Below are 12,460 nucleotides of genomic sequence, written 5' to 3' on the forward strand. Positions count from 1 at the left end.
TTTTTTTTTTTTTTTTTTTTTTTTTTTTGGTGTTTTTTTTTTCTTTCCACTTATTTATATAAGATATTGAAGAGTATAGGTTGCATGATTAATCATATAATAATGGGGACTACGTTATTTATATAGATCTCTTCTATGTCCCTTCTTGTTCCTTCTATTATCTCCATTCTATCCTTTCACCTGTACATCAACATATGACATAGCTCAGGTATCTCTTATCCTCTCTACTTTCTTCACATATAAGGATTTAGTTACACCTTATGAGAAAAGTTTATAGTATCTTAGCATTTTAAATGGAACTTTAGAGGTCATCTAAATTAATTACATATGCCATTAGCAGCATACAGATTCTTTGCATTATTTCTGAGAACTCGTTTGCAGATGGCCAGAACACGATCTTGATGACGCTTTTGCTGTAAGAAGAAACAAGCGTTATTAAAAAATTCTAATTTTTTTGGTTTAATTTAATTTAATTTTGGTTGTAGCCAATCAGAAATAGATTTCACATTACTGTCTAGTACACATGTAATGTATGTGTAAACAAACAACTGAAAGTTTTGCAAATCATCATTTGCCCTCACCAATGGGCAGTATAGTGATATTTTTACTGTATTCCTTTCTGTTACACTTTTTATACTGATAACTATACATTAAGCTAATTTTGCAACTCACGAGTCTCAACTCTATTTGAAAGTTATAACACATCATTTGTTAGCTATCATGGAAAGATGGTTGATCTTGCTCGTTAAGTTACCGATTTTGTTTCTTTATACATGTGTGTTTCAGGATCATCCAGATGCTTGGTCTTTGATTGGTAATCTTCATTTGGCAAAACAAGAATGGGGTCCAGGCCAGAAGAAATTTGAGAGGATATTAAAACAGCCCTCCACACAGAGTGACACTTACTCTATGCTAGCCCTTGGCAATGTGTGGCTCCAAACTTTGCATCAGCCCACCCGAGACCGAGAAAAGGTAATCTGTTTTATCTTTTTAAGCAAAACTGAGATTCTGCATTTTGGTTAAATTTTTTTAATAACACTTGTTTCTTCTTACAGGAAAAGCGTCATCAAGATCGTGCCCTGGCCATCTATAAACAAGTTCTCAGAAATGATGCAAAGAATCTGTATGCTGCTAATGGCATAGGTAATTTAAAAGACTTGGGTATCCATAATGATTTGTGAAGTGAATGCTTTTGGAGGCATGTTTGTAAATCAGGTTTTTCTCTCTAACTATGTAGTTGTTTTAAAATTGTGCTTTTAGCCAGCCTCAGCAATGGCAAAGCACTAAGCAACTCGGTGAGACCCTGTCTCTAAATAAAAAATACAAAAAAGGGGGCTGGGGATGTGGCTCAGTGGTCGAGTACCCCTGATTCAATCTACAGTACCAAATATATATAAAAATAAATAAATAAAATTGCGCTTTTAGTTGTTTTTCTGGCTATGGTTAGAAAATTTTTGAATGTGAGCCTTTTTATAACTTTAGGAGCTGTTTTGGCCCACAAAGGATATTTCCGTGAAGCTCGTGATGTATTTGCCCAAGTAAGAGAAGCAACAGCAGATATCAGTGATGTGTGGTTGAACTTAGCACACATCTATGTGGAGCAAAAACAGTATATCAGTGCTGTTCAGATGGTAATGTCTTATCTTTCAATATATCTTCATGTCATATTCATTGATAAACAGAATTCCTTAACCATTCTGGCCCTCTTGTGGAGCTGCATGAATTCTCTTCTGATACTTTGTTCAGAGGTTTATAATTATATAATGATAAGGCCAAACTTTGATGTCCTGATAGATGTGAGTCCTGGTTCCTCCACTAATTACATGCCTTGGGCAAAGAACATTTTCTTTGACCTGGTTTTCCTATCTATGAAAGGGAGATAATTGTACCTTAACCACATAGAATGTTGTAAGGATCCAGTATTTGGCACTAATATTCCTAGCATACTCTTTACGTATCCAGGAAAAGTAGATTTAATATTAGTTCAGTTGTTGAACTGAACTGAGTTTCAAAAAGGTTAAATGACCTACTTTATTTATTCATTTACTTATATATGTATTTTGAGATGGGGGTCTCTGTGTTGCCCAAGATAATCTTAAATTTCTGGGCTCGGGCAAGTGATCCTCCCAATTAAGCCTCCTGAGTAGCTGGGATTATAGGCACTATACTCATCTTAGATGACTTCTTTTGAAAAAGACAAAATTATGGGGATAGAGTGTCATGCCTGTAGAATTTTTTATGCATATCATATTTGTTGAGTGCTTGAACTTGAAATAAAAGTTGTACTCAGCATCTATAACATTAAAAAGTAAAAAGACTCTTATGCTCATAATATATGATCAGAAAGAACAAGCTTCTTATAAAAGGCAGAATAAACTAGTATAAGCATAGGCTTTGGGAAGTGGTTTACCTTTTTTTCTAGATACAGATTTTTTCTAGATACAATTTTTCTAGATACTACTACAGAGTAACAGAACCCAGATTGCATATGGTAATCTCAGAGGTTTTTTTAAGACTTTTTAAGACTTCCTATCTCAAAATGATAATATTTCCCTTTATAAACACAAATAAATCACTAGGGAGAGTTGGGGGGGAACTAACCATTTTCCTTGAAATCATCTTGTCATTTACCTTTGACAAGATGTATTCCATGGTCAAAAAGAGCCATGTTCATGTCACAATGAACACTGGTATTGTTGTATTGGTTTTACCAACAAATTAACAAACAGAACTATAAGACTCCTTATGTTCCTTTCTGGTAGGTTCCACAAATCTAAAGAAAGGCGCTAGAGACTATAACTGAAAGGATCCAGGTATATAACTTCTATTAAGTGGCCAATAAATAGATTATAGGTAGTATTGCTAAACATATGAAAAAGAGTTTCCAGGGCTAGGGATGTGGTTTAGTGGTAGAGTGCTTCCTTAGCATATGTGAGGCCCTGAATTCTGTCCCTAACACTGGGAGAAAAAAAAAGAAGAGAAAAGGAAGGGAGAGGGAGAGATGGAAGTTAATAGATTTATTTTTCTGTGATCAGATTTTTATGTTGTGAAAATGTTTCCTGATGAATGTAAAAAAAAAAAAAAAATGATTTCTCAAATTATTCTCTAAAATTAACCAGAGAAGAATACATTTTCACAGAGCTTTAAAATGGCTTAAAATTTTGCTACAAAATGAAAATATCACTTGATCTGTTGTATTTTTAATTAACTTTTTCTTTTCTTTCTTTCTTTTTTAAGTATGAAAACTGCCTTAGAAAGTTTTATAAACATCAAAATACTGAAGTTGTGCTCTATTTGGCCCGGGCCCTCTTCAAATGTGGCAAGTTACAGGAATGCAAACAGACTCTACTGAAGGTAATAGGGAGAATTCACTATTACTCTTGTCCATTCCTATGCTGTATTGCATTTTGTGTGTATGTTTGTGTGTGTAAATGTACTAGCACACTTATTTGATTAAAACTCTTCATGTCATTAGATCATATGAGATAATCTGCTTTCTTTTTGTTTACAGGCTAGACATGTAGCACCCAGTGATACAGTTCTTATGTTTAATGTGGCATTGGTGTTGCAAAGATTAGCTACCTCTGTCCTGAAAGATGAAAAAAGTAATCTGAAGGAAGTACTTAATGCTGTGAAAGAACTGGAGCTTGCACATAGGTAAGATTTTATAGAACCCACTTTTGAAATGATTTGTCACTTTAAAACTGTTTGTCTTACAAGGTTCAGTGGCACATACCTAAAATTGCAGCTACTCAGAGACCCGGTAGGAGGATTGCAATTTTGAATCATCCCGGACAATTTATTGAGAATCTGTATCAAAATAAAAATAAACAAAAGCTGGGGATGTGACTCAGTGGTAGAACACTGTGTGAGGCCCTGGGTTCTATTGCTGGTACCACATATACACACACAAAAAAAACTATTTGTCTCAAAAAAATGCTGAAAATCACTTTCTTCAAAAAATAACTCCAGGGCTGGGGTATACCTCAGTTGGTAGAGTGCTTGCCTGGCATGCATAAGGCCCTGGGTTCAATCCCCAGCACCACAAAAAAATAATAATAACTTCAAAGCTGGGCGCAGTGACATAAGCCTGTAATCCTGGCTGCTCGGAAGGCTGAGGCAGGAGGATCACGAGTTCAAAGCTAGCCTCAGCAACAGCGCTGAGCAACTCAGTGAGACCCCGTCTCTAAATAAAATTTAAAAATAGGGCTTGGGAAGTGGCTCAGTGGTTGAGTGCCCCTGAGTTCAAACCCCAGTACCAAAAATAAATAATAACTCCATTAGAATCATTCTGCCAATATTTAAACCAAAGCAGATACTTACCACCAGGGGGCACCAAACTGTAGCCCTTATCCTGCCAGATTTATATCATGTAGCTGGGGGCTAGCTTTGCACGCTTGCCCTAGATTGCTCATTAATCTGACAATAATGTGATCTAGCATTTTAAATGCGAAATTTTTAGACTGCACTTACGTTGTTTTTTATTTTTTACAATAGTGTGTCTTTTTAGGATGATGTTAATTTTTGTTAAGATTGAATAAGATCTTATCTCTTAAATATTGCTTAATAGATTTATTTATCTCATCTAAAACTTTGTTTAACCTTGTATTATTTATTTAGTAATTCAGTTAGTGATGAAATTAAAAATTGACATTCCTTCAGGTTTTATCCCAATTGTGTATACATTCCTTTTTTGTTTTGGTATCTGATAAAGTATAGGTGCTTTCATGGCCTAAGTACTCTTATCTCCATATGACATATTTAGTAAATGTAGAGTGTATCAAACATTCCTTGCATGGGGCTGGGGATGTGGCTCAAGCGGTAGCGCGCTCGCCTGGCATGCGTGCGGCCCGGGTTCGATCCTCAGCACCACATACAAACAAAGATGTTGTGTCCGCCAAATAGTAAAATAAATAAATAAATATTAAAAAAAAAAAAATTACTATTAAAAACATTCCTTGCATGGTTTTGGGGGTAATTATGGATTTTCTGATAATATTAAATACATCTTTGATTATTTTGGATAAACTTATGTTTTATTAAACATACTGAATGGCATATTGATGAGCTTTTTTAAAAAAATGAGAAATGTGTATATTTTCCTATTGAAATGATAGGCTTTTTATGCATTAAATAATTCATATAAGTTGGGAAATACATAAACCTTTTCTCAGACTGTTTTTATAGAAATATAGAGGGTCTTGTTTCATTAGAATCTTTTTTTAAAGCAAATTATTTTCTCACTTCATTTAGATACTTCAGTTACTTAAGTAAAGTGGGAGATAAAATGAGATTCGATTTGGCCCTCGCTGCTACAGAAGCCAGGTAATGTTTTATATGGAAGGCATCGAGCGGTCACCCATTTTAGTGATATTGGTGTGGACTGAGAGATTGTCACAGTAGTGAACAGGGTTCCCATCCTCCCAAAAGTAAGTCTTTTTGTACTCTTCATGGGGATGCCCAAACCTGTGCTAAGGCTTTTTTGCTTTTTCCTTTCAGGAAATTTAGCAAAATTGATTTAGTACAAGTACATGGGTTCTGGAGAAAAAATGCTATTTCACTAATGTTAGCTCTGTCACTAGAATCAAGATATGATTCCTATCTTTTGAGTCATATGTGAAGTTAATGTTGGAAATCTTTTTAGCTGTGCAACTTCAGCCAATCTTTCTGCTTCAAATTTTTAAAATGCATGTAAGGAAAACAAATGCTCAAAGTTTTAAATAATCTATAGTATGTTCATGTTTCTCTAAATCTGAACGTTGTAGGCAATGCTCTGATTTACTGAGCCAGGCCCAGTACCACGTGGCCCGGGCACGCAAACAGGATGAAGAGGAACGGGAGTTGCGGGCCAAGCAAGAGCAAGAAAAGGAGCTACTAAGGCAGAAACTTCTTAAAGAACAGGTATCTATTGTTCATTTATGCTAGTATTAAAACATTTTGTGCATATATGTGCTTTGTTTAAAGAAAAAAAAAAGTCCTCTGTTTAGGACTATAATCATGCATGAGCTTTTTCATCTTAAGAACATTTTGGGTTTTTTTTTTTTTTTTCCTCATAGGAAGAGAAACGTCTCAGAGAAAAGGAAGAGCAAAAAAAGCTTTTAGAACAGCGGGCCCAGTATGTGGAGAAGACCAAAAATATTCTTATGTTTACTGGTGAGACTGAAGCAACAAAAGAGAAGAAAAGAGGTGGAGGTGGTGGACGGGTAAGACAGTATTCCTGCCATTACTAATGACATCAGTCTCTGTCTTTTGGCTTTTAGAAATGAAGACAATTGGTTAAATTTACTCTCTACTTGGTTCTTAGCTTTAACTTTCTCCATTATTTAGAGTCTTCCAGTACAGAATTATCTAAATGGCATTTAGTATAGACTTGTCCCCGCCCCCTTTTTTTTTTTTTTTTGGTGGTGCTGGAGGGTTGAATCCAGGGCCTCACACAGGCTAGGCCAATGCTCTACCATTCAGCCACGTTGGTTCCTAACTTAACAACCATTCAGCTCACAATTTTGAATTCACAATGATGTAAAAATGATAGCGTTCAATAGAGACCATACTTTGAATTTTGAATTTTAATCTTTTTCCTGGGTAGGGATACGCAGTGTAATACTCTATCAAGATGCAGGGCAGCAGTAGTGAAACAGCTCCTAGTCAGTCGAGTGATGATAAGGGTAAACAATCAAGGTAACAGCATGCTGTGTTGCTAAGCAGTGATGTTCAGTGGGTTAGGTGTATTCGATGCATTTTTAACTTACAGTGCATATATCAAGGACATAATTTCATCTTAATTTGAATATTCGTATTTAGAAATGCATTCCACTGGGCTAGGGATGTGGCTCAAGCGGTAGCGTGCTCGCCTGGCATGCGCAGGGTGCTGGGTTCGATCCTCAGTACCATGTAAAAATAAAATAAAGATGTTGTGTCCACTGAAAACTAAGAAATAAATATTAAAAAAAAGTTATAAAAGATTCATTTCTTTTAAAAAAAAAACAAATGCATTCCACGGTTAGCTAAATGCCTTTTACCTTGTAGTAACCTCTTGAGTTGATGATTTTTGCAACTTTTTAACAGTTGAAACATTCTTCCATTAGGAATCTTTCAAACAATGGCCTAGCCAAGCCTCTTTCATGTAGCTTAGTAAGAGATCTTTCATTTGCCAAATGACTTTAAACAATATTGTATGGCCTCTTCCTAACCTGTAGCCCCACTACACCAGCCTGAAAAAAACTGATTGTCTTCTTGTTTGGATTTTAGCGTTCCAAGAAAGGAGGAGAGTTTGATGAATTTGTCAATGATGATACTGATGATGACCTACCTGTATCCAAAAAGAAGAAGAGAAGAAAGGGCAGTGGTAGTGAACAAGAAGGAGAAGAGGAAGAGGGTGGTGAGAGAAAAAAGAAAAAGAGGAGAAGGTACTATCATTATTAGTGTTTTAAATAGCCTTATAAAAGTGGCAAAAGACCCTTCATCTTCTGAGTATGTGGAGAATTTATGAACCACTTAATCTTCCCTAACAGTGGAACTTTTGTGCCCCCACTCTCAACTTTAATCCTAAAACAGACCCCATTTCAGAATCCTCCGAGTGCATAATTTCCATTACATTTTTCTGAGAGCTACAAATTAGTCATCACTTGTTTTGTGACTTTAAAATTAGAATACTTATTGGAAAATGTATGTGATATAGAAGGAGAAGATGTGGATTATATTTACACTCATTCATGTCAATCTTGGCAAGTCAACTGAATCTCAGGTTTCTCTCTGTAAAACAGTAGCAGTGATGGCCACCTCATGATTTTGCTCAGAGCACAAAATGTGAACGTGTATGAAAGTGCCCTTTAAACCACCCAATGTCTTGCTCAGTGTACAAAATGTGAACGTGTATGAAAGTGCCCTTTAAACCACCCAGTGTCATTTGCTGTAAGATCAAGGGTGCCTTCTGAGCAGTACCGTTCCTTTCTCATGGCACTTTCCTATCTGGGAACCTCCACTCAGCTATATTACCTAGACCTGCCCTTCCTGGCCCTTAGCTGATGACACATGGGCAAGAACCTGGTGAATTCATTGAGACACCGACCTGGATAATTGGAGCTGTGATAAGGACATTAGTAGCAGGCCTGGAGTCAGTAGTTGGGAGGGAAAAGGAGGGGAAAGATGTGGAGCTCTGGAGCCTGGATATTTTCTCCCATTCTCAATGACTCCACCAAGGGCAGGATTCAAATGTAGATTGATGAGGGGGGAGCTCAGCAGTGACTAAGTCCCAAACATTGCATAAATATGATTTTGCAGACTGAGACAGGTGCACCAAGAGTAAATTGTCACCTCTGCCTTTAAGTGTGCAGTATGGCTGAGGTCAGCACCCATGCAGGGGGTAGTACTTGATAACAAGTAGTCGTAGACTTCACAGGCATGAGTGCCTCTTGACAAGCTCTTGGTGTTCACTGTTTAAGACCTCCAAAGGGAGAAGAGGGCTCAGATGATGATGAAACAGAAAATGGGCCCAGACCAAAGAAGCGCCGTCCACCAAGAGCAGAGAAGAAGAAGACTGTAAGTTCATAATCCTCTTTTTTCCTTTTTTTTTTTTTCTTTTTAATTCCCACCCCCGATAAAACAGAAAATCTCAGCACATTGGAATTATTCTCTCCTTGCAGCTTCTTCAAGTACAGATCTTTTTTTTAAGTTTATTGGTAGCTTTGTGATTATATCATTATTATGCAAGCCCAATTTAATAAGATGTCCTAATTAATGTAAAAGAGTCTTGACTAATTTATTATGTTTGACATTCTTTCTTTAGCCCAAGCCAGAACGTCTGCCTCCTTCAATGAAGGGGAAAATAAAATCTAAAGCCATAATATCATCAAGTGATGATTCTTCAGATGAGGATAAGCTAAAAATTGCTGATGAGGGGTAAGAATATTTTCCTTGTAAAGTCTCCTACTGATGTGGTAAAACCAGAAGTGGTTGTTAAATACCCTGTCTGGATTAGGGAAAATACACTTTTCTTTTTCTTTTTTTAATATGAGGGAAAAGAGACTTTTGAAAAAATGGGGGAAACAGATAATTAGGAGTGGTCATTGTGCCAAAATGTCTTTTTCCAGCTTCTTAGAATCTTACAACATGAAGAAACCGTAGCTGACCTCTAATCCCAACCCTGTCATTTTATCCTTTTATGTGTTTCTCCCTCATAGAAGAAATCTTTGAAATCTTACTTCTTCCTGGATATTAGCTGGTATTTCCTAGGTAACATCCTCCTAAATGAACTTTAATTTTGCTGCTCTGCCACTGACTGACTGACTGACTGTAGTAGCAGCCTGGTCCTGGCCGTGTGCAGATGGGGAGCTTCAGGTTATTTGTTTCCTCCCTTGCTCAGGGCAGTGGTGATTCAACTCTGGTCCTTGGAGGGCTTACCCTATGGTGCTTAGACAGGACTTCAGCTCACAGTCCACCTGATGAATTTATTGCTCTAGGGACCATATCTAATCTGGAGTTGATGATGGAAGTTGTTAAGAAATATTTTTTATAACAGAAAGGATGTTGAGACTTAGAGGTGAGGCAAAAGTGAGAAGTTAACATGTTGAGGGGAATAAGGGTACTGCTGAGGGACTAGCCTCATAGGGTAGAAATGTATAGAAATCCATCTGTAAGGATTTGAAGTGCTGCTCTGAAGACACTTGGTGAACAAATTTGGATTGCTTTCCCTAATGCACTGCTTGGCCCTTTCTCCCACAGTGTCATCCTGGTCTGCTACATGCATGATCAGTGGAATGAAATGTGTGGTTTTTGAAGAATGAGTCTGTTAAAATGTGAAGGTAGAAAGGTCTGTCCAATGTGAGGCTGAGCTGCTGCTGCTAGGCCTATGCCTGAGATCAAGGCCAAATGTATTTGAGGCACTTGAGTCAGTTAAACTTTATCCTGACCATCATCAAATGTGTTTGTGTATTTAGTCAAATGGATTGAAGTGAAATAGATCATAGAGGACCTATGGACTTTTTTTTCCCCATAGTTGTAGATGGACAGCATGCCTTTATTTTATGTGTTTATTTTGAGGATCGAACCCAGTGCCTCACACATGCTAGGAAAGTGCTCTGCCACTAGGCTCCAGCCCCAGCCCCAGGACCTGTGGACTTAGAATGAGTGTACACTATCCCCTTTTCAGTCATTCTTCATGTTTTCTTAGAGTGACCTGGGTTATATAATGTGTGTCTGGTTTCTTCTTTCAGATTTAGGTGCAAAGAGCCTTTCTTTACTCTGTAGGATGTCTTAGTTTCTGAAGAGAATAATATGTTTGACCTTCCTAGACTGAACTTTGTAGGACTGACAATGCTGGAGAAGTGTGCCTTCTTTCTCTCCAGTAGCTATCTGCGTGATTCCAGGAAGCCAAGCCAAGACTCCCAGTTCCTTTTCCTTTTCATGTATCAGCTGACCATGGGGGGAGAGGTGAAGCTTGGGAGCAAAGGTAGATAAGCTGCAGGATCTGCTTAGTCCAGCTTCCTGTCTTGAATAAAGTCTCATCATGGTTCAGGGGATCTAGGATAGAAATCCCAGGACAGAAGAAAATAGTGACTTCACTCTTCTTTAGGTGTCTGTTAGTTCAGATGGTACATAGGACAGGGAGTCCTTGGGACTTCAGAATCTTGACAGCCATTTGAGATCCTGGTTTTTACCTTGGTGGCTATTAATTTATTTATAAGATTAACAAATCCCTTCCTTTTCCTTTGTGTATGAAATTGGGAAAATTCCCACAAAAAGTGCCTGCCGTGAGCCAGTGTCCTTATTTTGTAAAAAACGCATTCTCCAATCATCAGAGCCTAAGCTGAGCCTGAGCTGAGCTGAGATGGCCAGAGGCTTCAGTGTCTAACCTGCATTGTTCTCCTGCAGACACCCCAGGAACAGCAACAGCAACAGCGACTCTGATGAGGATGAACGGCCAAAGAGACGCGCCTCATCTGAGAGCGACTCTGATGAGAACCCCAACAAGTCTGGCAGTGAGGCGGGCAGTCCCCGCAGGCCCCGCAGACAGCAGTCAGATGAGGATTCCGACAGCGACCAACCATCCAGAAAGAGAAGGCCTTCGGGTTCTGAACAGTCCGACAACGAGTCTGCGCAGTCTGGGAGAAGCCCCTCGGCGGCCTCAGAGAACGACGACTCCCGCGCAGCCTCTCCCAGTGCGGAGTCGGAGCGCGAGTCGGAGCGAGGGTCTGACAACGAGGGTTCCGGGCAAGGCTCTGGCAACGAATCCGAGCCAGAGGGATCCAACAACGAGGCCTCGGATCGAGGCTCAGAACATGGGTCAGATGATAGCGACTAGGTTGTTTCATAAAGGAGCTTCATCTCTGGAGGAGACTTTTTTTTTAATATATGAAAGCTGTGATAAAAACGTTTCAGATGTTTGGTCAAACAATTGTGAAATTTTTCTTAAGGCAATTTTTTTTCTACCCGTTTGTATATTACTAAGCCCCAAGAGACATTTCCTGTGCTGGAGTCCAATATTTGAACCTCTTGTGCAAATGAGAGTATTCTTCATCGTGGTACAGTTCCACCTGTCATATGTGAAAGTGCAGTAAACATAAACCCAGATGTTAAATCATTCCTACAAAGGTTTGACTGGACTGTGGCAGATGTCTCTTCTTTGTATGTGAAGCAGCATACTGTTTTGATTTTTATTGCAGTCTTTTATGAAGTGGTGCAGAAACTTTAAATTGTTCATTTTTAATGTCTTTGTTCCCTTTTGAGTTTAGAACGAGAATATTTTTATTTCCTGGAAAAAGAGGTGTCTACTGTATAATTGCACCGAAGTACATGTGAAAGTCAGGTGTTTATGGTATAGTGCTGCAGCCATGCAGTAAAGTCACAAATAGATACTTTGTTAGGTTAAATGAGGTGTGAAAACATGCTTTTCTGTTAGAATGCAAAGACCTCCCAAGCCACATAATAAATTCTTTTACCAACTTTTGTGTGTAACTTTGTGTCCAATTTTTGCTTGATAACATTTGTGTATGAAAATTAACATAAATAAATTACACAGATAATTTTGAGAAACCTGTATTACACCAAAAGGTAGTTTCCTCTAATTCTTTACAGATTTTTTTCGAGAAAACTGTGTCTCTGTAATTTTTTTGTTATTCAGTAACAGTTTAAGAATAATATTTTATGCTGGGCATGGTAACACATGCCTGTAATCCCAGCAGCTCAGGAGGATTGTGCGTTCAAAGCCAGCCTCAGCAATTTAGTGATTCCCTATCTCAAAATAAAAGATAAAAAGGGCTGAGGATGTGGCTCAGTGGGTAAGCACCCTGGATTCAATCCCTATTACCAATAATAATAATATTTTATGTAACTGTTTAAAAAAAAAGTTTAATTACTATAATCCACAAGTATTAAACACTAAGGTATTGAAATTACAGAGATAATCCCTGGTGAGTTTTAGTGCTGTCAGGACGCATCCTGACTTCTTCAAAAGTGGTATAGT

The 12,460-nt window shown here is 38.0% G+C and overlaps 1 protein-coding gene across 1 annotated transcript in view; it reads left to right on the forward strand.

The window, feature by feature from the left end:
• Window positions 1–11,940, forward strand: part of Ctr9 (CTR9 homolog, Paf1/RNA polymerase II complex component) — a 26,732-nt gene extending 14,792 nt beyond the window's left edge. The window contains exons 14-25 of the mRNA XM_015477628.2: window positions 787–972; window positions 1,056–1,143; window positions 1,483–1,631; window positions 3,238–3,354; window positions 3,512–3,657; window positions 5,254–5,325; window positions 5,766–5,901; window positions 6,057–6,203; window positions 7,249–7,406; window positions 8,442–8,538; window positions 8,786–8,898; window positions 10,870–11,940. Coding sequence (XP_015333114.1) covers window positions 787–972; window positions 1,056–1,143; window positions 1,483–1,631; window positions 3,238–3,354; window positions 3,512–3,657; window positions 5,254–5,325; window positions 5,766–5,901; window positions 6,057–6,203; window positions 7,249–7,406; window positions 8,442–8,538; window positions 8,786–8,898; window positions 10,870–11,299 — 1,839 coding nt within the window. The 3' untranslated portion in view covers window positions 11,300–11,940. The remainder of the gene's footprint in view (window positions 1–786; window positions 973–1,055; window positions 1,144–1,482; window positions 1,632–3,237; window positions 3,355–3,511; window positions 3,658–5,253; window positions 5,326–5,765; window positions 5,902–6,056; window positions 6,204–7,248; window positions 7,407–8,441; window positions 8,539–8,785; window positions 8,899–10,869) is intronic.
• The last annotated feature ends 520 nt before the right edge of the window (window positions 11,941–12,460 follow it).

Source organism: Marmota marmota, unplaced genomic scaffold, assembly GCF_001458135.2.
Source record: "Marmota marmota marmota unplaced genomic scaffold, marMar, whole genome shotgun sequence".
NCBI classification, from domain to species: Eukaryota; Metazoa; Chordata; class Mammalia; order Rodentia; family Sciuridae; genus Marmota; species Marmota marmota.